The sequence below is a fragment of the Microcebus murinus genome, chromosome 8 (genome assembly GCF_040939455.1).
Source record: "Microcebus murinus isolate Inina chromosome 8, M.murinus_Inina_mat1.0, whole genome shotgun sequence".
Lineage (NCBI taxonomy): Eukaryota > Metazoa > Chordata > Mammalia > Primates > Cheirogaleidae > Microcebus > Microcebus murinus.
Genome location: NC_134111.1, coordinates 10809663 through 10835682, shown reverse-complemented (window position 1 = coordinate 10835682; position 26020 = coordinate 10809663). Strand labels below are relative to the sequence as shown.

Below are 26020 nucleotides of genomic sequence, written 5' to 3'. Positions count from 1 at the left end.
TACAATATGAGGTCTTGTGTGACTGATTTCTTTCACTTAGTATAATGTTTTAAAGGGTCATCCAACTTGTAGTTTATCCAATTTGTATTATTACTTCATTCCTTTTCACTGATGAATAATATTTCATGGTGTAGATTTATCACATTTTTTCATCCACTCATTAATTGGTGGATATATGGGTTGTTTCCACTTTGGGGCTGTTATGAATGATGCTCTGTGAACATTTGTGTATATGTTTTTATGTAGATGTATATTTTCATTTCTCTTGGGTATATATCCAGGAGAGGAATTTGTAGGTCACGTGGTAACTCTTTGACATTTTGAAGAACTGCCAGACTGTTTTCCAAAGTGGCTGTACCATTTACATTCCCACAAGCAATGTATGAGGGTTCCAATGGCATTTACACTTTTAAATGAATATAGTAGCCATTTTTATAGCAAAAGAAGAAGTACTATGCATTATAAGGAAGCACAAAGCTGATGGAAGTCCTGAGATCAAGCTTTTGGCTAAAAAAAAAAAAAAGAAAAAAAAAAAAAAACAAAGCTGATGGAAGAGCACAAATTGATGTTTTCCCTTTGTGCATGGAATCAATTTAGACAGAATTGTCAGAAGTTGTAGGTTTGTGTTTCATGCCACTAATTTTGCTTTCTTACTTTGGGGTTGCTTCTGGGGAGAAGCACTTGTAATCTGGGGACTGGATAGCACCTCAGCATACCTTCTACAAAGTCATGAAGTGGACTTGTGTATATTCATCAACTACATATTCAGTGGCTGGATTTGGTGGTTGTAGGTTTTCCTTACTGAGATAAAATTCCATGTGGATGCTTGCTAACTACCTATGAACAACTTTGGTGGCTTAAGATCTGGTGAAAAATATTTTGACAGCTTCTCTAAATAAAGATTTGCATCCTAGGTTCTGTCTAGCCTCTCAGCATCGTGAGGTGCAAAGGATTTTGGTTCTCTTTCTTTTCTATTGAAAAGAAACTGTATTTCTTTTCTTTCAATTGGTTGAAACTGTGCTGTATGACTAGATAAACCTCACCATCATGGCTTGTTAAATTTTGTCATCATTCAGTATCTTAGAGAGTATTATAGGTAAAACACACTCTCATCTTTATACATACAAGTAAATATTAACAAACTTACATTAGATGTGGAAATTTTATATCTTTCCATTCACATGGTTCTAAAAAGATTAATTTTTTTTTTTTTGAGGCAGAGTCTCACTCTGTTGCCCTGGCTAGAGTGCCATGGCATCAGCCTAGTTCACAGCAACCTCATACTCTTGGGCTCGAGCGATCCTTCTGCCTCAGCCTCCTGAGTAGCTGGGACTACAGGCATGCGCCACCATGCCCGACTAATTTTTTCTATATATTTTTTTAGTTGGCCAATTAATTTATTTCTATTTTTAGTAGAGATGGGATCTCGCTCTTGCTCAGGCTGGTTTTGAACTCCTGACCTCCAGCGATCCACCTGCCTCAGCCTAAAGATTAATGTTAATTCATCATGCCCTGTGGTTCCTGCAACAATGTCTTCCTGGCACCAAATATTAGTAACTAGTTGAAATTTGGAGCAAATCCAGTCAGTTGAACAGTTGTTCTTTTACCAACTGATCTTCCTTGCACCAAACTGACTCTATTGACCAGTTGGTTAGTGTGCTATACACAAACTTACCTAAAAGTCACCTGGGGAAGTGGTGGGAAATCCAGGAGAGGATCCATTCTGGATCTTGTCCCATGGGACAAGGCAGCCATGGGCTCCCAAAGCAGGTGGACCACATACTCATCTCAGGGCTGCAGAGGCTCTGTAGACCACCGGGCCACATCAACAACACTAACAGAAAAGGTCCCTGGCTACTGCATTCCAATGCCAGGGTATTTTAGTTTCTTGAAATTTTAAGTCTTAAGTTTAGAAATTTACCAAAGGATGCAGGATGCTTTTCCTTAGGCAGTGAACCTCATGGTTCCCTTTAGAAAGTGTGGGACCAACCAAGGTCCAAATGTGAAGAAATTCTCTCACTGCCCCTGGAGTTTAATTCCTCTGGGACACATGGGAATGTGCTTTCTTAAACAAGCACTAAGAAGGAAGATTGATGGTGAGAATTTGCCCCAGCATAGACTACAACCAAAACCAGTCTTGAATTGTGCCGAGAGAGTGCCTCTATGAGAGGGAGCTGAGAACCAGCTGTAACTGGGTTAGAATGAAGGCGTCAGGGGAGACTATCAAACCAATGCTCAGAAGGTTTTTTTTGAAGTCCTCTCTACTTGAGAAAAAAAGTTTACATTTTCAGCTTATCAAGGGAAACATGCTGCTTACTCATTTTATGTGTCCCAAACTCACAGTTGATATGAAGGAGCAGCAGCACTTCATGAAGGCATTCTGACAAGGGTGACTTGAGCTCATTGGCACTCCTGTGTTTTACTTCAGCCCATACCTGGGTATAGGGAACAATAGTGAGCTTAAAATAATATTTCAAATTGACATTTGGACAGAACTATTGCTTGTCACTTAACAACAGCCTGAATTTTTACTATGTGAAAAAATTTCTCAGACTTTGTGGTTAAATTATTTGATTCAGTATCCTTTCGCTGATCTAGGATCAATCTAGTTACCTGTCTTGACCCTTTTGTGAATTTTAGCAGGAAAAGAAAATCATCTAACCCCTAAACTATGGGGATCTGTATGATAATAATGAAAGGGCATAAATACTTCTCCTTTCATTTAGCAGAAATAGGTGCTGACTTGAGATAGTCAACAAAGGAAACTTTCAATAGAAGACTGGAGCTAATTTTTTAAGTTTTTTTTTTAACCAAATATTAAATTCTAGACTTTTGGCTCCTGGAGAAAGCAATGGAAAGACTGAAAAATCAAAAACAGAAAAATATTGACTTTATGAAAGCCTAGTTTGGCAATTCTAATACTCTGTTTTCCTCCCTTAGACTTTACGCACATTGTTCAACTGGTTTGCATGGGGCCAAATAAGGGAGTGGTACACACTTATGATCAGCATCTGGAGCAAATTAATGCACATACCAGGGGCAGGAATTAAAAGGTGGAGCATTTTTCTTGTTTAGAGTCTTCTAGTCTCTATAAACTCTTGGAATGATGCATACATTGAACAGCATATACATATTGTGGCTTAACATGAAACTACCAAGCTAGTATCATGTACTAAGCAGTAAGAAACTTTGAACTACTGTTGGAGAAAGTATTCACGGATGAATTCCCAATCCTAATATTGAAGAATATAACATAATGAGTTTTAGTGTCTACCCAAAGCACGTTCCTAGAAGGAGCAAAGGCAAAAATTGTGGATGGTTTTTGGCCCTGGAGAGACACTCTTAAATTGAGAGTGATTTCTGGGTGCCCCCACCTCCTTGCTTAGTTTATATAGCTGTCAAATCCCACACTCAGCACTGCACAGGCAGCCACATCTGGTCACCACTGCTACTGCAGCATCATAGATTTGTGGTAGCTACACACACACGTGCACACATAGGCACACATCCACTTTCAGTGTGGCATCTAGAATGTGATTATTTAATACCTGCCAAAATACTTAGAATAGAGTAACTACCAGCCAGTCAACTGAATTGTGACTATAATTTCTTTTTTAAAAAAAAACCAAGAAGTTTATTTAAACAACAAGACACTTGACTTGAAGGGAAAACTATCTAGGATTCATTTTTTTTTTTAGAGTAATTTATTCCTACTTAAAGACAGATTGCCCTACATATAACAGCTATGTACAAAAAGGTTATAAAATTGTCCTTGGTTTTATAATGATAAATGAAAAACATTAAAATTCTCCCATTTGAACAAGGTATGCAAGGATTTTTATGTTGTTGTTTTTTTAAAAACAATGAGAGCAAAATAACTTACTGGAATATAAAGATAAGAGCTGAATGAGCATGCCACTAATGGAGAAAGGGAGTATTTTCACAGAACCAGTATTTTTCTCCCATCCCATCTCTACTTGATGTCAATCAAAACATACCATTGGCCATTGAGTTTAAAAAAATGCAATATGCTTGTGCACATACACCAGTTACTTTATGTACAATAAAAGAATGGGAAAGGGGAAAATGAAAGAATAGAGAAAACTATACTGTAGTACTTAGGATGTGGTGGAACCAAATTGCAGTTTTCTAATTGATAATGTAATCTTGGTCTGTAACAACAGAGTTCTGGAGTATAGTAGAAGGTTCCCTTTTTAGTAGACACCTCCTGTCTGCTGTTGGAACACATCAATTGTATCTTCATCCTCCATTTCCAACTGTGCAGGTGTGTCTGTTTCATTGATTGGCTGCCCAGCAAATCAGAATATGATCTGCCTCATTGACAAACCCTGTGGTTCACAATAGGCTTTCATTAGTTTACTAAGTGGTGTGTGCCTCTTAATCTTAAACTGCACCACAGAGCCATCCTGTCCCGCCACCTTCAAATTAATATGATCGTTGTTCTCAGTCTTGACTCCTTCCTTAGGCTTTTCTCGGCCGAGGCAAGCGCCAGAGTCTCCTCAGCTGCCGCTTCACAAAAGAGGTACCAGGTCTGCACTGAACAAGCACGCAAGCACCACCAGGAGCAGCCTAATTTCTTAAATAGTTGTTTTCTATTAAATATGCCCCAAATTTTTCACCCCAATTTCTTATATACTGCAATTTCAAAATCACAAATATTTGAATTTAAGTTGCTTTGTTTTAAGAAAAAAAAAAGTCCTTCGTTACTCTGCCACCAAGTGAGCTTTTTGTTTTAATCATTGCTGCTGGCTAAGCCACAAGGACTGGTAAACTGGCTGCTGGTGTCCTGTTGGTGTCCTATTGGCTGTGCAGGCCACATTTCTATGGATTATTGAGTTCTGAGGAAGTGTAGTTTGAATATAGTCAGCATGTGGTTTCTTCTACCCCCCCCCCCAAACAAAGAGGCTATCAGTAGTTTTTAAGGTATTCTCTTATCTTTTCCCAATAAATACTGTATTTTTCTCAACAAAAAAGGAAATTAATCTGCAGGAGGCTTTTCATCTCCCATCATGCCCACGTGGCGTCTTCCCTTCCCTTGGATGTGGCTCTTGTTCCTGCTGCCAGCTTGCCCTGTCCCTGGTCTCCAGCCACAGGCCCTGGTCCCACCCCCAGGTGCCACCCTGAATTGCTTTCCTTACTCCACGTTACCCCACGTTATCTGCCACTCTGGTGAGTTGTAAAGTGCTATTTCCTGTCAAATTTATTAGTTATATTAATTCTTTAGGTGAAGTTAATATTTATTTGGGGTTCTGTTTCGTTTCATTTTGAGACAGGGTTTCTCTCTGTCACCCAAGCTAAAGGGCAGTGGCATCATCGTAGCTCACTACAACTTCAAACTCCTGGCCTCAAGCGATCCTTCTGCTTCCAGAGCAGCTGGGGCTACAGGCGCGCACACCACCATGCCTGGATACTTTTTCTGTTTTTGGTAGATATGAGATCTCGCTCTTGCTCAGGCTGGTCTCGAACTCCTGAGCTCAAGCGATCCTCCCACCTCAGCCTCCCAGAGTGCTAGGATCACAGCCATGAGCCATAGCACCCAGCCAATATTTAGTTTTTGAAAAGCATTTCATACTGTACAGTTTCACCCACATGAAGTACCTAGAGTTGTCGAATTCATAGAGACAGAAAGTAGAATGGCAGTTGCTAGGGGGTGCAGGGAGATGGGATAAGGAGTTCATGTTAAATGGATGCAGAGTTTCAGTTTGGCAAGGGAAAAAAGTTCCATGGATGGATGGTGATGGTTGCACAAAAATGTGCCTGTACTTACTGCCACTGAACTGTGCACCTGGAATGGTTAAAGTGGTAAATTTTTTGTCATTTATATTTTACCAATATTTTTTTAAATAGTGTTTTTGAAATATGAATAGGGTACATGTTATCTTTACAGATGACAGATATGTCACCGGGTCACCACTAACTTTTTCTGAAGTCAGTTCCTTTTGAGCCCCTAGAGGAATCTTTAAGTTCTTTTACCAAGTTTGGAGAGGTGATCTCATTTAGTTCAGTTTGTTCCCGAGTGTTTTCACCAGAATTCCTCCTTTTCCTAAAGTGCTAGGGTGGGGGCGGGGGGGGAAGGGTTAGGGGCAGTTTTACCAATAGGAAGGACTAAGGTTGAAGAAGGAATTGAACTAAGGACGGGGAAGGGTCAGGCCACCAAGAGAAAAACCGTGAAGCCTCGCTGACTCTTTGGTTCCTTTTGCCTCTAATATTGGTCTAAGCTTAGTCTAAAGTGAGGGTGCTATTTAATTCTCTAGGTGTAAAACAATAATTAAATGCCTGTACTTAAACATTTCTTTATGTAAATTTCTATTTATCTTTATTTAACTTTATCATTAAGGGTTATGGGTCTACTGTACTTCTGGTTTGAGACCCCAATCCCAGTGAGATTAGTTGTGTCTTTGAAAATAATATAAGCAACAGATGAAAATTCAAAAGTCCATAAGTTATCTTAGATAAAAGAGCATTCTTTGAAATTGAACCATATTTTACCCTCAGCTCTTGATAGCTTTTCAAATTGTTGCCCATTTGTTTGGGAGTTGAGAGTCTAATTGGGCAACTAATATTGTGTCTTATTTCCTTCTGTTTTTGTTGGTCACATTCTGAATTTATATTTAAAGCTTAAATGGAAATAATTGGTCAGTCCCCAGATTTCCTTCTCCCTCTCTACATGCATGCCAGTGTCTGAGAGGAGCTTGGTATCATTTGAGAAAAGATCTTGGGACTTGTCTCAGCTCAGACTGTGATGACAAATTACCGTAGACTGGGTGGCTTAAACAGCAAATGTTCCTCCTGGTTCTGGGGGCTGGGAAGTCCAAGTTCAGGATGCCCATGGTCAGGTTATGGTGAGGGCCTTCTTTCCGGTTTCCTCGCATGCATGGCAGGGAGAGGGCCCTGATTCCTTCCTCTTAAAAGGGTGCTAAATCCCATCAGGGAGGCTCCATCCTCTTGACCTCATCACAACCGAATTACTTCCCAAAGGCCCCACCTCCCTCACAGGAATTGAGGCTTCAACATGTAAATTTTAAGGGGACACAAACAGTCCATGGCAGGATTTTATAAGCTTTCCTTGATGACTATTAATCAGAGGAGCTGAAAGATCTGCTTCCACTCACATGCTGGCTATTATTTGGGAGCTCACCTGGCGTCAGGGCCAGGTGCCTTGGTTCTCTCCTTGGAGGTCTTTCTGTGACCTACTTGAGCTTCCTTACAACATGGTGACTAGGTTCCAGAGTGGGTATCCCAAGAGAAGTAGAAGATACCAGTTTCTTAGGCCTTGGTCTCAGGAAACAAGTACAACATTATATCCATTGTATTCTATTAACTGAGTAATTAACTGAGAGCCCAGAATCAAGGGAAGGAGACACAGACTTCACCTATCAATGGAAAGAATGCTGAAGAGTTTATAGACTTGTTTGAAAACTGCCACAATGTATAACCCCAAAGCTTACCCATACTCTAGATTGTTTCATGAGTCTTCTGTACATTTGGAATGGAAAGAATGATCCACAGATACATCATTGTTGTCTACATCTTGTGAACTGTGATTGATTGCCTTATCAATGAGCAGTTGACAAAGGAAAAGTCCCACTAGATTTACTTAACCCTAATATGAGATCAATGGGCCTATTAACTCCAGGCTTCACTTGGCATTGAAACCACCACATTATTGTCTACTATAGTTTATTTTATCCATACATCTCTGTGGGAAGTCATCCCTTTATCTTGGTGGTGTTTCACTCAAACTTTATATAAGTGTAATAATTAATGGCTAATTTACTGTGCCTTCTGAATCCAGCCATCTTGGAATTAGCATTCATTACACTTGTCATCAGTTAACCTTCATTCTCCACAAAAGGAAACAAATCCTATTATGGCAAAATGGCCTATTCATTCCACTCTCTAGATACTGAGATTTTTAAATTAAATAGTACACTTGATTTTTTGTTATCTACAATAAGTTTACAGATCATTCCTTTTCTCAAAAATCCTAAAGAAGGGACAAGAAAGAAATTGGGTTTATATTAATATATGCTATTATATTTATTTTCTGTAAGGCAAATTTCTGTCTTCTAATAGGCATACAATTTCTACATGATCATAATACATATGTCTAGTGTTTAAAAGGTTTGAGTTGGATTTTATTCAAAATATGGAATAATTCTTTAAAAGTACTTAATATATTTTTATACATAGCCTTAGCATAATTGATAAAATGTTTAAATAATAAAGTAACAGGGATAAAAGTTATGGTTACTTCCAAAAGTACTCACTTTTAGTTGCTTTAATATTTTAATTGCCTGATTCTTGTAAGTTATAGCAGAACTCTAATTCAGGTTCCTATTTGCCTCTGAGGCAAATAGGCATAAAATATGTGTATTTATTTTTCTTCATTGTAGATCAGTTTTAGTGGTATTTATCAGGGGTAATTTAGTTTAGGATTTTTAATTCCACCCCAAATCTAATAGGATTCTGTTTCTTGAAATATGAAAAGCTTCTAAAAAACTAAACTTTATGTTAGCTAAAATTTCTTTTGACCAAAATTCATCTAGACTGCCTTTGATCTAGGGTTATGGTGGCCATGCATACTAATTTGACGTTCATAACATAAACAGCAGCAGTGAGAGCAAAGTTCAGCAATACCATTGACATTTGTGTGACTTGCACTGCTCTAACTCCTTCCATACTTGCAATTTTGTGCCCTTAAGGAATTGTTTATTTTTCCAGACTGGTTAATGTGTCAGGAACTTGGCTTCATGTAATTATTATTAACAAATACCCTGATGCCTTTTCTATGGGAATTATCAGACCTGTGAAATTAGTTGAAAATTGGATATATATGACCAATGGAAAAAGCCCCAAGAGTTTTTGTTTGTTTGTTTCAATTCAGGAGAATGCAAACATGCAGCTTTTAGTGGAAGAGCCCTGAACGTCAGATTGCGCCTTGCTGAGATAGCTCTGAACAGATCCCCGGGTTACACAACACAACACAGCCCACACAGCCCACGCGGCGACGTGAGTCGCCAGCCTCATCTTCAAAGACCGTGTTTAGAATGTTTAACACTTCACTTCACACATGACCCAGGCTTGCTTACGTAATCCTGAGAGCCATGCGTAACTTGCATGCATGTGTAACTTGTCATGTTAGTTTTATCTACCCACTGATGCTCAGTGGGGCCTGAGTGTCTATTAGGCTGAGATGCCTGGAAAATGTAATGACCTTCATATACTCTATTTTTCAGAATTAGGAAGCATCTCAGAAAGGTAAATTGAGTGGATACTTCTAGCAGAGCCTGTTTAGAACAGGATTTATGAGTTTGGTAGATGAAACACTGATGAAACATTCATATCCTTGTTGGCTAAAGATATTACTCTGTATGGTAACCCTTACCCAGACTTATAGCAGAAACCTAGTGCCCTTGGACTTGGTTATATAAGTCTGGGCAGGCCTCTACCCTATTGTGGATCTCATGTACTCAGAGTATAGCTACCTTCCTCTCCCAGACAATCACAGCTAGTGAACAATATTTTAAAAACAAATATGGTAAAAATTAATTAGAAACTGGGCATTGCTGGACACGCATTCAGAATATTGGTTTCTCCAGAGTACATTTAGAGATATCTGATCAAGGTAAAGCAGTGAGCTTATACTGCAATGAACCTTTTCTATGCCAAATACCAATTAGTGACCAATAAAATATAAAAAAGAGACCTCCAAAAAGATATATATGTGTGTGTGTGTGTGTGTGTGTGTGTGTGTGTATATGTGTGTGTATATATATAATCTCAGAAACAAGATAAACAACTCTATAGAGCAGGGACAGAATAGAAATGCTAAGTGGGGAGTAGAGTGAAGCCACAGGCTTGCAGGCTCCAGGTTCTAGAGTGGGCAGTAGGGGTTTAGAGGTCACTGGCACAGGGTAAAGGAGACCACACGTGCCCCACTGTTTCAAGCCATTGACACCTGGCCTGCTGTTTAAAGCCAGGGGAAGAGGTGAGCTGTTCAACCTTTGCACTCTTCATGAAAGAAAGCTGGGAACCCTCTGCTGACCTGTCACCTGGCTTTGCACCCAGTTGTGGCCAGAGGAAAGTGGAGGATAACAATAGCCAGCTTGTGATGCAGAGGCGAGCCAAGTTACCTGCTGGCCCTGGGACTGAGTACACTGTAGCCCTGAAATAGCTGCCTGGCAGGAGCCCCAATGAGCAATTATAAAATTCAATATAGATTAAATATTTTTAATCAAAATGAGCCTTCAAATCCAAATTCCAAAACACAAGAATAAATTTCATGATAAGAAAGACAGCCAAAACCCTACAATCAGAATATAATTGGATAAATGAATTTTTCAGAAAAGTCTAATAAGACTTAAAAACAGTACACTTAGGACCCTCAATGAGACAGATGAAGCAAACTTCCATTTAAAAAATAAAGAAATTATGAAACAAAAATAGGTAGAAATTTTTAAAAGGGCAGGTAGATAAGAAGAACCAATTAGAAATCTTAGGAATTCAAAATGTAGAGATTTAAATTTAAAATCTCAATAGATCAAATAAACTCCACACTGGGCACAGTTGAATAAAAGATAAATACATTAGAAGATAATACTTAGGAATTCATCCAGAACATAGCATAGAGAGATTAAATGAAAGGGAAATGAGGAGGTGTGGAAGCTAAACTGAGAAGCTCCAACATGTATCTAGTAAGAGTTTTGTCAGAGGAGAGTGGAGAGGACAGCAGACAAGCAACATCTGAAGAGTTAATAGCTGAGAGTTTTGCAGAATTAAAGATAATTATAAAGCATAGATCAGTGTATTCAGACATCAAGCAGGACAAAGATAAATGCCTACCTAGACACACAGGAGTCAAGCTGCAGAGGGCATCAAGGATGAAGAGAAACCCTTAAAAGCTACTGGAGTGAAAATAGTGATTACCTACAAAGGAATGATCACAGCAGTTCTTCATCAGCAGCAAACAATTAGGGAAAGATAAAGAGTAAATACTGTCAAAATGCCAAAGGAAAATGAACAGTCAATCTAAAATTTTTCCCGGCTAACTTATTGTCCAAGGAAGAAAATAAAAAATAAGCTTATATACGTAAGAATTCCGTACCCCCCACACAACCCTCACTGAAAGAAATGTTAAAAGATACATACCAGCAGGAAGAAAAGAATGCCGGAGAGCAGCCGTGGGAACCCAGGAACAATGGTGAACACCAAAATTGATGACATGTGTTGCTAAATTTAATTAATGATTAACTATTTTTAAAATCAGTATTTTTGTTGTTTGTCTAAAAGTAAGTTAAAACCAAAACTCAACATATACAAGATGGAGGGGGTAAGAAAAAGTGTTAAGTGGGCAGGTAAGGCTTGCCACGCTATGTTTGGAAGGAAGGTAGAAATACTAGATACATTTAGACTTTGTTAGGAACTTTGTTGCTAGTATATTTTTAAAAATTAAGAGTAACAATTGAAATAATAGAAATACAGTCTATCGCTGCCAAATCATAAGAGAAAAAAAAGAAGAAATGTAAAAGCAATCAGTCCAGCAAGAGGTAAAAGGACAAAAACGAAGCAAAGAAATCACAAAACAAAGTGTTAGAAATAAATTCAAATGTATCTATCACTAATTGTTACAAACGAAAACAGAGTAACCTCACCTATTTTTTTTAAAAAAGATTATCAAACTGTGTTTTTTAAAAATCCATCTATATGCTGCTTCCTAGAGATGCACCTAAAATAAAAGTTTTCTAAAAGTTTGAAAATAAAATGATGGAAAAGTTAAGTATACCAGACAAATTTTAACAAAAAGAAAACTAATTTGTGATTAAATGGGAGAAAAAAAGCTTTGAAATAGAAGGAAATTTTCTTGACTTCATAAAGACTATCACAAACTCTCCAGAAACATCATTCTTAGTGTTATAACATTAAAATAGTTCCAATAAAGTAAAAATAAGAAAAGGATGCCCTCTATTATCACTTCCATTTAGTATTGTGCTAGCAGTCATCATCAATGCAATGATCTGGGAAAAAAATATGAGTTATATGAATTGAAAAAAAAATTAAAAAGCATCCTTTAGGTTTTTGTTTGGGGGTTTTAAGATTATCTGATTTTCTACGTAGAAAAATCTAAGGAAATCTACAGATAAACTTTTACAACCATTAAGAGACTTTAGCGTGGTTTTAGATCAATATCCAAAAATAGATAACATTGCAATACACTAGTAATAATGAATTATGAAAAACCATTCACAATAACAACAGCAACTATAAGATACCTGGTGCTATGGTCTGTTTGTTTCCTCCCAAAACTCATATGTTGCTATCTAACCCGCACGGTGATGTTATTAGGAGATGGGGCCTTTGGAAGGTGATTAGGCCATGAGGACAAAGCCCTTATAATGGGATTGGTCGGTCTTCTTATAAAAGAGACCCAGGAGAGCTCCCTTAGTCTTTTCCACCGTGTGGAGACACAGTGAGAAGATGGCCATTTATGAATCAGGAAATGGGTCGTCACCAGACAACAAATATTCCAGCACCTTGATCCTGGACTTTCCAGCCTCCAAAACTGTTAGAAATAAATTTCTGATGTTTATAAGCCACCCAGTCTATGGTTCTGTTATAGCAGCCCAAACAAACCAAGACACCTAGGGGTAAAAAATCTAACCAAAATGTATGAGCTCACTATGGAGAAATTTGTAAAATTTGTTTGAAGGACATAAAATTAAACTTGAATAAATTAGAGACATACCATATTCATAGTTTGGAACAGATTTCAATTCTCTCCAAAATGAAGATTGATAAAGCCATCTTAAAATTAAAAACTTCTGTTCAACGAGACATCATAAATAAATCATAAAATAAACTATGGCTTGAAAAAGATATTTGCAATGCATATAATTAATGAAATTAATATTACAATTCATAAATGAATAAAAGAACAAAACAACCCAGTAGAAAAGTGGACAAAGGATAAGCACAGGCAATTTATAGAAGAGGAAACCCAAATGGGTACACAGGAATAGAAGCTCAACCTCAAATGAGACGCCATCTCACCTCCATCAGGCTGACAGAAGTTAAAATATCTGAAAATCCTAAATGTTGGTAAACAACAGAAACTCTCCTATGCTGCTAGTGGAAGTGTCCATTAGTAAAGGGCTTTGAAAAACATCTTGGCCATATCTTAAAAAGTTGATATTTTTACTTGCTATAATACTAACCAGCAATTCCATTTTTCTGTTCTACCTAGAGTAGCTCTGCTACAGGTGCACATGGAGTAGTGCACAAGGATCTTCATTGCCACATTGCAATAGTGAAAAAGTGCAAACAACCTGCCATCAGCAGGAGAATAGACAACAAGTATGGTATAGTCATATAATGGAATGCACTTCACTAGTTATAGTGAATGAACAGAACTTCATGGATAAATATGAAAATTATAGCATTGAGCAACAATAGCAAGTTTCAGAAAAATATTATAAAAGACAGACAATACAACATTATAATTTTATGAGTACATACAAATGCAGTGATACCATTAGAATTCACGGAAATGATAGCAAATACGGAGTAGGTCACCACTAGAGAGAGAGGAAGGGGAGAACTTGGGGAAAGGTGAACAGGGAGCTTCAATTCTTCTGTGATGCTTTATATCTTTAAAAATATAACAGTGATATAGCCAAAGCAAAAGATTTGATAACATTTGGTGGTGGATAAAGGAGTCTTTATATTATTATAATTTATATTTTTCTTTATATTTGGAATATTTCACAGATTTTTTTAAAAGACAATGAATTTTAAAACCAACTAAAAACGCTTTGGTCATAGTTTTAACAGCTGCATTTGAGCTATACCATATCCCCAGAATTGCTGCTGTAAAAAGGGGTTATTTCACTTTGCTCCAACAAATATTTGTTGAGCGTTTAGTCTGTGCGGGACTCTGGGATACGCTGGAACCCAGGGGAATTCGGACTCTGCCTTCATAGCACGCAGTCTCCAGGGAAGACAGGCACTGGGCCCCTGGGGAGGCCTGTTGTGATAGGAAAAGTCCACAACAGATGGGTTGGCGTGGGTTGGTGGGTACCAACCCAGAAGGCAGATCCCGGCTGGCACAAACCAGACTACAGTCGCATTCTCCCAGGAATTGCACTGGGCAGTGGGAGGGGATGGGCCGTTGGTAGGGAGGCCAGCACCCAAAAGGATAGGATGTAGGGCCAGCCCTGAGGCAGGTGGGCCATGATGGGCCGTGGTGGGCGTGAGGGCTCAGGAGTTACGGGGAAGGGGCACTGCACAGAGATGAGATGAAGGAGCGGCTGGTGACCAGACAAGAAAGGAGGTGCAAAGACAGGCAGGGAGTGCCTGGGTCGCTTGAATGGAGGAGCTCAACTTCCTGCTGATGGGTAGAATGCCAGGTGACCCTGGAGGGCTCTGCTTGCCCAGTCTTGCTCACACTGCCAACTTGGACTGCGCTGAAAGTAGGAGGGAGCATCTGAGACGCGCCACCTCTGCCACAGCTCCTGTGGTGCTGTGACAGCCTCAAGCTTGCTTAGAAGTCTGCCTTGTGTCGAGGTGACAGAGCATTTCTGAATACATAGACCCCCTCCAGGTTCTCTAATGGTTGCTGGACTTCCGACCAAACAGAGTCTCTAGCCTGTTCCAGCCAAACATAGCCCGGATGTGCTGTCTTCGAGTCCAGGTCTGTGAGAGCCAGGGGTCGCCCAGGCTTTCTATAAGACCTGTCTGTTTGGCGTTTCCTTGGTTGTCTGAGGCCTCGTGTGGGGTAGAGATTGCCTTTCCCCTGTTACTCTGAGTCTCTGGAGCATAAACCTAACGGTGCTGAGGAGAGCAGGACAGAGGCGGTGGTCGTGTAGACACCAAGCTCAGTCTACCTCTGTTGAATCCCAGTTCTGCCACTAACCAGCCACGTGTCACCTTGTGCAGAGCATTTCCCTCACTCCTGCCTCGGTTTCCTCTTCTGTAAGTGGGGATAATCATAGCACCACCTACTAGGATTGAAATAGTTAATATGTAGGAATGCGTAGGACAGCTCCTGGCACACAGGAAAACTAACTCAGTGTTGACTGTCGTCATCGTTGCTGTTTATTATTATATATAACTTGAGCCTCTATTCCTTGCTACCAAAAGAGCTAGTTGTAAAGAAAAATAATATTTTAATTTTCTTTTTGTTTGTTTTGCAGCAAAAGTTATGTTATTCCTTTGCAGTGCAGCTGCCCTGTAGATTTCGAGTTCCATGTCACTTTGCTTCAGTCTCATCAAGCCTTTGCTATTGAGCCAACATCAGGTAAGGAGAGTCCACATTTCAGGTTTCCAATTTCCTCAACGTTCTCAAACCAAAGAGAGTTTGGAAGGTAAATCTCAGGTTCTAAAAAACAGGAATAAATCACATTTGAATGCATTATTATATTTTCAAATGTGTAACAGTAATGAATTTTACACATTTGACATAATGTAAATTGGAACTGGGGATGTGGGAATAAGGACACTTTTGGATAATTTGTATCATGCAGATAATTTATAATAATATCTGGGTAAGTTTCCTCCAAAGTCAAAACTTGAAATCAGAAATTGATCCATTCTAATTCTAATTTTGGCTCTTGGTACATCCTTGGCTTTATATTCACCTTTTAGTTCAATTTCATATAAAATAGGAATATTATTTCTTTCAGAGCTTTCAGAATCTTAGTGAAGGGTCTAAGCGTTCGTGTCACTTGTGTGTGGACAGCCTGTCTTTAAGTGCCCTGAAGGACATGGACTCTGTGCTGCTAAGGACATTTGAATGTGAAATTTTACACCTGAAGTGATTTCTGCTTCCCAGTTTCTGTCTCAGTTTCTAGGTTTGTGATATCAGTATCTGTCCACAGTGGTTTGCTGTGAATGCTAAAACAGTTTCTTTTGTTTTGTTTTAAGTCTGGGTATTCATTTCCTTATAACTCTTTTATCACTGCAAGTACATATTTTGTCCAACAAATGAGTGTTGAAAGCAGAAACTTTGAATTAATTCTGAATTATTAGAGATATATAGATTGTTTTCTAGAGAACCAGGAGCCATTCTGGGATTTTAAAAATATAACTATATATATTGCAAAAAAAAGAAAAGAAGGTACTTGATTCTCTTTCCAAAGAGAAGAGGTTTTTTATTTTCAGCTGTTTGGGCCTTAAAAAGAAGGGAAAATAGATAGTTACCGAAACTATAGTGCGCAAGATAATATTTCACATTTTAAGTATAGCTGATATTCTTACAATAGGCCTTCCCTCAGCCCTGCCCTGGCTGATGGTACATAGTCCTATTAAGTTCTGCGGGCAGAAGGGAACCGCTGAGATTGCCGAGTGGTCGTGATGGGAGCTGTTTGCAGACAGGTCAGTGCGTCTGCGGTGGTGCGGGTGTGAGTGAGGTGGGCAAGAGAGGCAGCCGAGGGCTCCTGGTGCTGGAATGAACTAACATGGGCCTTGAGCGCCTGACCTGAGCTGGTGTTGGCAGCCAGGGAGGGGAGGAGAAGGTAGGGCACTAATGGTCTTGCCAAACTTCTCTAAAAATCTGTGACCTAAGACCCAGAATTTACCAAAGGAGTTTTGAAACACAACCTATTCAAAACCGAGGGACTATGTAGATGAGAAAATACAGCATTGAGCAGAGTTCACTGGCAACTATGTGTGAAACACTTAAAAAAAATTATTCAGGCCTTTCCCTGAGCACTAAGATTATAAAATGCACAGCCTTGTAATCCAGACAGATGCGTGATGCGTGAGATACTTTGTCTGATCCATCCGATATGCCTTTGTGATTGTTCTGGCACTTTGTTACATGTATTTTAAATTCCTCCTTTAAGTGAAATTAAATTGAATATACCAATGTGGAGGCCAGAGAGAGGTGAAAGCCAAAGACAGAAATTTGGGTGTGTCCCCAGGTGTTAACAGATGGTAGAGCCGTGGGACGGGACATGAGGTCACCCAGGGAGTGAGTGTGGATAGGGAAGTGGACCTAGGGACAAGCCCTGAGCGCCCAGCACTCATGGGGCAGCCAGGGACTGTGGATTCAGGAGCAGAGAACAGGAGGAGAATCAGGATGGCGTGGTGCAAGAGAAGAGAATGAATCAATGAAGATAGGAAGGCAAGCCAGGGCTCTTCAACGTTTGGGATCCCCGTTTGCTGTTTTAAGCGATCTGCCCTGTGTGGAGTGTGTTGCTGGCTTTCCAAACTGCTCTCACAGGCCCGACCCTTTGGCCTCCTCAGGAGCTATTTTATGAGGCTCAGGGCATCCACTGGGCCACTGGTCTCTCGGGAATTTTCTTGATTTGGTTTCCCACTTAGTTGATGTATCGGTGCATCTTTGATTGTTACACTTCCGAGGTTACAGAATTTAATGATGAGTCTTTAAGCATTGACCAGCTGTACGGAGAGTGACTGCAGGCAGGCCGGCAGCTTACCCAGGCACGCTTGTCCTCAGAGGCTTTCTTAACCAGCCAGGTGTCTGGTGTGTCTTAGAAGCTGGACAGCTGGGCAGTAATGGGCCACTTTTTGGCTATACGGCATTCTTGCCTCTATGATACAAACTGCATCCAGATAGGCTAAGAACCATGGGCTCATCTGACGCAGTTAGCATCTATTTGTAGACACTGTTTGAAACTCGCCTTTGGTAACCAGTTTCTAAAAGACTGGTGAGGACATCCCTAGTCTGTTAGGTAATAAGCCACATCTGCTGTAGGAACTAGAAGCATCGTCTACGCACACCTTCCAGGCATTTTGTGCTCGGGCTTGCCAAATGAAAGAAGTGTGAAGAAAGCTAATTCCATTTATGAGATATTCCCTCAACTTTAACTCGGCGGGCCATTTTCCCACTGGGTATCCTGAAGATGCAGGTGTGCACTGTAGCTGTCAGAAGCTGCATCTGCTATTGGTGCAAGGGCTTCCCGAGATTGGGGAAGATGAGTAAAGGATTTTATGATCTTTCTTGTGCTGCTGACAAAAGGCAAATGCAATTAAACATCAAGAACACTCTATTGATAATTTTGGAAGAGCAAGCAATACACAACTTTGGCCAAGACCCTATTAGTGTTGAAGACCAGCCAAATGCCACAAAAATTTTTTGAACTTGTCTGCTTATGACTATTTTGTGATTCTGGAAATTCCCTTGTTGTCCTATTAAGTAAGGAAGAATGCATCCAGTTCATATCAATGGCAAATTGATTACAGCAATTGAATTACAGCCTTAAATGGCTAGCTAAGCAAAGAGTTCCTTGGGAGCTATTGTCCAGAATTCTTATATAAACTTTCTGTAATTTCACTCTCTTTTTTCAGTTATGATGAACATATAAGCCACTTACAAATAATTGTATATTTGGCATTTTCTTCTGAGATGCTAGTTTCTTACAACTTTATATTGATTTGGGAGTAATCCCAGAGCTTCTGCCCTTGCTTTGCCCTCAAACCACTTTTTGGTTACAGGCATCACCTGAAGGCCACCAACCCAGCAGGCAGCATAGCCCAGCAAAGAGAAAATCTCCCTCCCCCTAGGGTGAGCACCTGGACACCCAGAACACTGCACCCTGCCTGTCGAGGTCCACAATACCTCCATGCACCTCCTGCAGATGGCAGGTCTGGACTCCTAGTCCAATCACACTATCTCAGGTGGACTCATTCATATTCCTGGCAATACCTGCCACTGTGCTGCCCACACGCCAGCATTTATCCATTTAGGTTTCAAACGGGAGCAAATGTTAACTCCTTTTTGCCTCTTTTAGCTCCAAAGACCCCTTGGTTCCTGGTTGAGGTATTTTATCACGTAACAAGCCTCATCTGCAAGATCCAGCAGTCTTTGGGAGTCCCTGCACAGAGGAATTCCATCCAGATAAGAATATAAACAGGGAAGCTTGCCCCAGTTTCTTCTCCCACCTCACCATACACCAGCAGACTGGTGACACAGAAGACCCCCAAATCCTAGCACAAACTGTGCAGGGGACAGATCAGGTTTGTCAGGGGGATGTTAAGGCACACAAAACAGGCCCACATAAAATACATTTTATAGGTAGTTAGGATCATAAGGAACAACCTCATCCCAGAAAATACACTGGTTATATGACTGTTTGGGAAAATGGTGACATACAGATCTTTGGCAAGGTTCACCGCAAACAAATGGTGGACATGAGTGAGATACACCAGGAAAGGGCTTCTGATAATGTTCCAGTTCAGCAAATGGAGGAATAGCCAGGGGCCATGTGCAGGGTTGGAAAAGAATGCTCAGGATAAGGAAAGTCAAGAGATCAGACTTTTAAAAGATTTTCTAAAGCATCAAACCTAATGAAGAGGAAGGGATAACAATTAGGGATAGTTAATATATTAGATGCACATGAGTCCCCTAGCTTTTAAAGGACATAGGTAATTAATTAATAAATACACATTGAAGAAAGCAGAAAAGCCAGACAGGTAGGTGGCAATTCTCTGTCACATCGGTAGCAATGGTCCATTTTACTCAGGACTCAATATGTTCTTGATGGGTGGCAGTGGTTGTACACTGTGTGACTGGCATGGTGTTAATAATTGCTTCCTTTTACTAATGTTGGCCATATGCCAGGCACCGTGCAGCACGTCACATGCACTATTTCATTTAAACCTACAGCCCTGGGAGGAGGAAACTATTACTATCACCTTTTTGTAGCTGAGGACAATTAAGGCTCAGGGAGACTTGCCCAGGGCAACAGGGTCTGCCTGACTCCAGACTCAAAGTCTCAACCACTGTGCTAAGCTGGAAGAGTAATGATACAGGATGTCTTGGTATAGGACAGAGGGACATACGTACTTGTAGCATAGACTAAGAGTTTAGGAAAATTCTGTTTTGTGAGACAGAAGTTGAAGAAATTAGTAATAGCTCTCAACCAAGGCTTGCATATTTTTTTTATTTTAGCATATTATGGGGGTAAAAGTGTTAAGGTTATGTATATTGCCCATGCCCCCTCCCCCCTCGAGTCAGAGCCTCACGTGTGACCATCCCCCAAACGTTGCACATCTCACTCATTGTGTGGTGCTTGTTTTTCCATTATTGAGATACTTCACTTAGTGGAATGGGTTCCAGCTCTATCCAGGAAAATACAAGAGGTGCTATATCACCATTGTTTCTTAAAGCTGAATAGTACTCCATGGTATACATATACCGCATTTTATTAATCCACTCATGAATTGATGGGCACTTGGGTTGTTTCCACAACTTTGCAATTGTGAATTGTGCTGCTATAAACATTTGAGTGCAGGTGTCTTTTTCATAAGTGACTTTTGATCTTTTGGGTAGATACCCAGTAGTGGAATTGCTGGATCAAATGGCAGATCTACTAGTTTCGCTTTAAGGTATTTCCATACTGCTTTCCATAGAGGTTGAACTAGTTTGCAGTCCCACTAGCAGTGTAGGAGTGTTCCTATCTCTCCACATCCATGCCAACATTTATTGTTTGGGGACTTTTTGATAAAGGCCATTCTCACTGGAGTTAAGTGATATCTCATTGTGGTTTTGATTTGCATTTCCATGATGATTAGAGATGTTGAGCATTTTTTCATATGTTTGTTGGCCATTCTTCTGTATTCTTTTGAGAAGTTTCTTTTCATGTCCTTTGCCCATTTTTTGATAGGGTTGTTTGATAGGTTGTTTTTTTCTTGCTGATTTTCCTAAGTTCTAAATAAATTCTAGTTATCAGCCCTTTATTGGATGTATAGCTTGCAAAAATCTTCTCCCAGTCTATAGGTTGTCTGTTTGCTCTCTTGACAGTTTCTTTGGCTGTGCAGAAGCTTTTTAATTTGATCAGGTACCATTTGTTTATTTTTGTTGCTGTTGTGATTGCCTTTGGGGTCTTCTTCATAAACTCTTTGCCTAGGCCAATGTCTAGAAGAGTATTTCCAACATTTTCCTCTAGAATTCTAATAGTTTCACACCTAATGTTCAAGTCTGTTACCCAGCGTGAGTTGATTTTTGTGAGAGGTGAAAGGTATGGTTCTTGTTTCAGTCTTCTACATGTGGCTATCCAGTTTTCCCAGCACCATTTATTGAATAAGGATTCTTTTCCCCAATGTATGTTTTTGTGTGCTTTGTCAAAGATTAGTTGGCTATATGTGGAAGGTTTTATATCTTGGTTCTCTGTTCTGTTCCACTGGTCAATGTCCCTGTTCTTGTGCCAGTCCCAAGCTCTTTTAATGACTATAGCCTTGTAGTATAGTTTGAAGTCTGATAAATTGATGTCTCCTATTTTGTTTTTATTGCCTAGGATTGATTTTGCTATACGGGGTCTTCTCTGGTTCCATACGAAGTATAAAACTATTTTTTCTATATCTGTGAAAAATGATGATGGTATTTTAATAGGGATTGCATTGACTCTGTAGGTCACTTTGGGAATATAGACATTTTAACAATGTTGATTCTGCCGACCCATGAGCATGGTATATTCTTCCACCTGTTTATATCCTCTGCTATTTCTTTCTTCAGTGTTTCATAGTTCTCCTTCTAAAGGTCTTTCACCTCTAGGAATATATTCCTAGGTACTTTATTTTCTTTGTTGCTATTTTGAAGGGAATTGAGTCTTTGATTTGGTTCTCACTTGTACTGTTGTTGGCATATATGAATGACTCTAATTTCTGTGTGTTGATTTTGTATCCTGAGACTTTACCAAATTCATTTATCAGTTCAAGGACTCTCTTGGTTGAATCCTTGGGGTTTTCTAGGTATAATATCATGTCATCAGCAAAGAGTGAAAGTTTGATCTCTTTGATCTCCCATTTGGACGGCCTTAATTCCGCTCTCTTGTCTGATTGCTGTAGCCAGGACTTCCAGCACTATGTTGAATGGAAATGGAGATAGTGGGCAACCTTGTCTTGTTCCGGTTCTAAGTGGGAATGCTTTCAATTTTTCCCCATTCAGCATGATATTGGATGTGAGTTTGTCATATATGGCTTGTATCATTTTCAGGTAAGTCCTGTCTATGCCTATTTTGTTGAGTGTTCTTATCATAAAAGGGTGTTGAATTTTGTCAAATGCTTTTTGTGCATCTATTGAGAGGATCATATGGTCTTTGTTTTTGCTTCTGTTTATATGGTGAATTACATTTATAGATTTGCGTATGTTGAACCATCCCTGAATCCCTGGGATGAAGCCCACTTGGTTGTGATGCATTATTTTCTTGACAAGCACCTGGATTTGATTGGGTAGGATTTTGTTAAGAATTTTTGCATCTATATTCATAAGGGATATTGGTCTGTAGTTTTCTTTTTTTGTTGCATCCTTTCCTGGTTTTGGCATCAGGGTTATGTTTGCTTCATAAAATTTGTTGGGGAGGATTCCATCCTTCTCAATGTTGTGGAATAATTTCTGCAGGATAGGCACCAGTTCTTCCTTGTAGGTGTGGTAAAATTCGGGTGTGAAACCATCTGGTCCAGGACCTTGCTTTTTAGGAAGGTTTTTTATTGCTGTTTCAATTTTAGTACTTGATATTGGTCTGTTCGAGAATTCTATTTCTTCCTAGTTGAGCCTACAGAGCCTGTGTGTTTCTAAGAAATTGTCCATTTGCTCCATATTGTCAAGTTTGTGTGCATAGAGGTTTTTGTACTATTCATAAATTATATCTTGTATCTCCGGGGCATCAGTTGTGATTTCTCCTTTATTGTTCCTGATGGAGCTTATTAGAGATTTTTCTTTTCTGCTTTTCGTTAGTCTAGCCAATGGTGTGTCAATTTTGTTTATTTTTTCAAAGAACCAACTTTTTGTTTTATTAATCTTCTGTATAGTTTCCCTGTTGTCAATTTCGTTTAGTTCTGATTTGATCTTAATGATTTCACTTCTTCTGCTGGGTTTGGGGTCAGTCTGTTCTTCTTTTTCCAGCTCTTTGTGGCGATTCATTAGGTTGTCTATTTGTGATCTTTTCAACTTTTGGATATAGGAATTTATGGAAATAAACTTTCCTCTCAGGACTGCTTTAGCTGTGTCCCACAGGTTTTGGTAACTTGTGTCTCATTTTCATTTAGTTCAAAAAATCTTTTGATTTCCATTTTGGTTTCCTCATTTATGAAGTGATCATTCAGCAGAAGGTTGTTTAGTTTCCATGACTTTGTGTAGAAATGAGGACTCCTGTTAGGATTGATTTCTTCATTTATTCCATTGTGGTCTGAAAAGATACATGGTGTAATTTCTATTTTTTTAAATTGTTTGAGACGTGCTTTGTGTCCTAGGATATGGTCAATCTTAGAGAATGACCCATGAACTGATGAGAAGAACATATATTCAGTGGTTTGGGGGTAGAATATCCTGTAGATGTCAGTCAGGCCCGTTTGTTCTAGGGTTTTGTTTAAGTCCATTATTTTTTTGTTGATTTTCTGTTTGGAGGATCTGTCCTGTGCTTTCAGTGGGATGTTAAAGTCTCTGACTATTATGGTGTTGTTGTTTATCCATTTGTTTATATCAAGTAAAGTTTACTTTATGAATCTGGGTGCACCAAGGTTGGGTGCATATATATTTAGAATTCTCTTCTTGTTGAACTGTACCCTTCACCATTATATAGTGACCTTCTTTGTCTTTTATTACTTTTGTTGATTTAAAAACTAAGTTATCTGTAATCAAGCTCCACCACGCCAGCTTTCTTTTGGCTTCTGTTTGCTTAAAATATTGTTCTCCACCCCTTTACCTTTAGTCTAACTGCATCATTCCAGGTTAGATGTGTTTCCTGAAGGCAGTGGATACTTGGCTTGTGTTTTTCTATCCATTCGGCCAGCCTATGTCTCTTCAGTGGGGAGTTCAGGCCATTCACATTTATTGAGATACTGATAGGTGGGGCAGATTTCTGTTCATTATGTTGGGTTGAACTGTGTTGCTTTGTTTTCTCTCTTGAGCCATTGTAGTGTGTGGGCTTTGATCTTTAGCTTTGAGTAGATTTACATTCATGAGTGTTTATTGTGCTTATCCTCGGGTAACACTGTTTTGATTACTTCTTGAAGGGCTGGTCTTGTCTTGGTGAATTCCCTCAGTCTTTGCTTATCTGAGAATGTCTTGATTTCTCCTTCATATACAAAACTTAGGTTTTCAGGGAATAAGATTCTAGGCTGGACATTGTTCTGTTTCAGAAGAGTGAGAATGGGGTCCCAGTCTCTCCTTGTTTGTAAAGTCTCAGTAGAGAAGTCTGATGTTATTCGAATTGGCTTTCCCTTGTATGTTACTTGCTTCTTTCGTCTTACAGCTCTTAGAAGGGCCTCTTTAGTTGATATTTTGGTCAGTCTGATGACTGCATGTCGTGACGTCTTCCTGTTTGCATTGAATCTCCCAGGGGTCCTCTGAGCTTCTTGAACTTGTATATCGAGATTTTTAGCAAGTCCAACCCTTGAGTGTTTTCTTCTTCCCCTTCTGGTAACCCTATGACCCTCACATTAGGTTTCTTCACATAATCTCATATCTCTTGTAGGCTTTGCTCTTTTCTCTTGTTTCTCTGCTCTATCTCTGTGACTGATTTATTTAATTGGAAGGCGTTATCTTCAATCTCTGAGATTCTTTCTTCTGTTTGATCTACCCTGTTCTGGAGATTTTCCACTCTGTTCCCTGAATTGATTCTTCATTTCCAGGAGTTCGTTCAAACTTTTCTTCATTGTTTCAATTTCTTTAGTGAATTTTTGTTCCAGGTCCTGGAGTCTTTTTGTGTTTTCTTTGTGTTGGTTATGGAGTTGTTCTTGCAAGTAGTTGAATTTTCTTACAATCCACATTCAAAATTCCTCTTCTGTCATTTTGGTGCCCTGATTTTGGTTGGTGTCCATTTCTACGGGGCTGGTGCTCCTCTTTGGGGGTGTGCTTTCCATTTGATTCTTCATATTTCCAGACTTCCTTCGCTGATATCTTCCCATCTAGATCAGTTGTTGCTTCTTGCCTTTAGGTTTTCGTTTGGGTATTGACACGCCCTGTTTACTGAGCCAGTAGGTGGTGTTTGTGGGTGAGATTCTTCTTGTCTTCAGCAGCCCTGAGTATCTCCTGTCCAAGAGGACCATTTGGTGGGGTACCAGTCTGGACTGGTTGAGCTCACTTGACCACAGCAGCAGTCAGCAAAGTTGACTCAGAGAACAATGCCTGTACCTTGACCAAACTATTACCTCCACTGTCCATCCAGAAGTTCTGGTCCCAGTGAGGCCCACAGAGAAGCCAGGGATGGGAAAGCCTGTCTTCCAGGAGGTGGAGGAGAGTGCCAGCTTCCACATGGAGAGCAGGGCCTTCTGCAGGTCCTATTGTGCCCGTCTGGGGCAGGTTCTGTGCCAAAAACCTTGCAACAGAAACAACAGAGGAAAACAAGAATCACTCTGGGGGTAAGAAAGTACAGGAGAAATGAGGTTAAACAAATGTAAATGTTTGCATGTATGAGCTTTATAAAATGACATGTTTATTATAAAAAATTAAAACATGTATAAAGTACAAAACCTATGCTGAAAAACCACTACTGAGAATCTCAGTAATAAGCATCATGAACGTTTGTTGAACACCACTGCAGACACCTCTCCATGCTCATGTACAAAGAGGAGAAAAAGGAAAGCTGGACTCATACAATGATACAGGACAGAAAAAACTAGAAGAAAAATGGGATCATATGATATAAAAAAATCTGTCTTGTCCCTTGATATTGACTTAAGAAAAACAAATAAAGCTGAAGGAATTAAGGAACTTCCTTGATGCATGTGATATTTATTCCTAAAATTTACTGCTGAATTGCAGAAAAGAGATTATGAGAACATGAAGAGGTCAGGGCCACTGTCGACTGCAACTGCGTGCTCCACCTTCAGCCAAATTTTTGGCTGCGGAAGGTGGGGACACACCACAGGGATACTTTCCCTCCCTGCTTACAGCTCCAGCTCTGTTACTCTGTTCTGCGTTGTATAGAAGACAGCATTCGCGTTCCGTTTTGTTCTGTTTTGTGGCCATAAATTCCACAGTTACTTAGATTCTGTTGAAATGCAGCCAGGTGTTTACTTCTATTCTTTATCCCACATT

At 39.6% G+C, this 26020-nt stretch overlaps 1 protein-coding gene and 1 pseudogene across 2 annotated transcripts in view; one reads left to right on the top strand and one right to left on the bottom strand.

Annotated features, from left to right (window-relative positions):
* Window positions 1–26020, top strand: part of CFAP221 (cilia and flagella associated protein 221) — a 105868-nt gene that overhangs the window by 25457 nt on the left and 54391 nt on the right. For both annotated transcript variants that reach the window (XM_012749099.3, XM_012749098.2), the window contains exon 7: window positions 15213–15316. In XM_012749099.3, coding sequence (XP_012604553.1) covers window positions 15213–15316 — 104 coding nt within the window. The remainder of the gene's footprint in view (window positions 1–15212; window positions 15317–26020) is intronic.
* LOC105862728 (small ubiquitin-related modifier 2-like) lies at window positions 4207–6893 on the bottom strand (annotated as a pseudogene).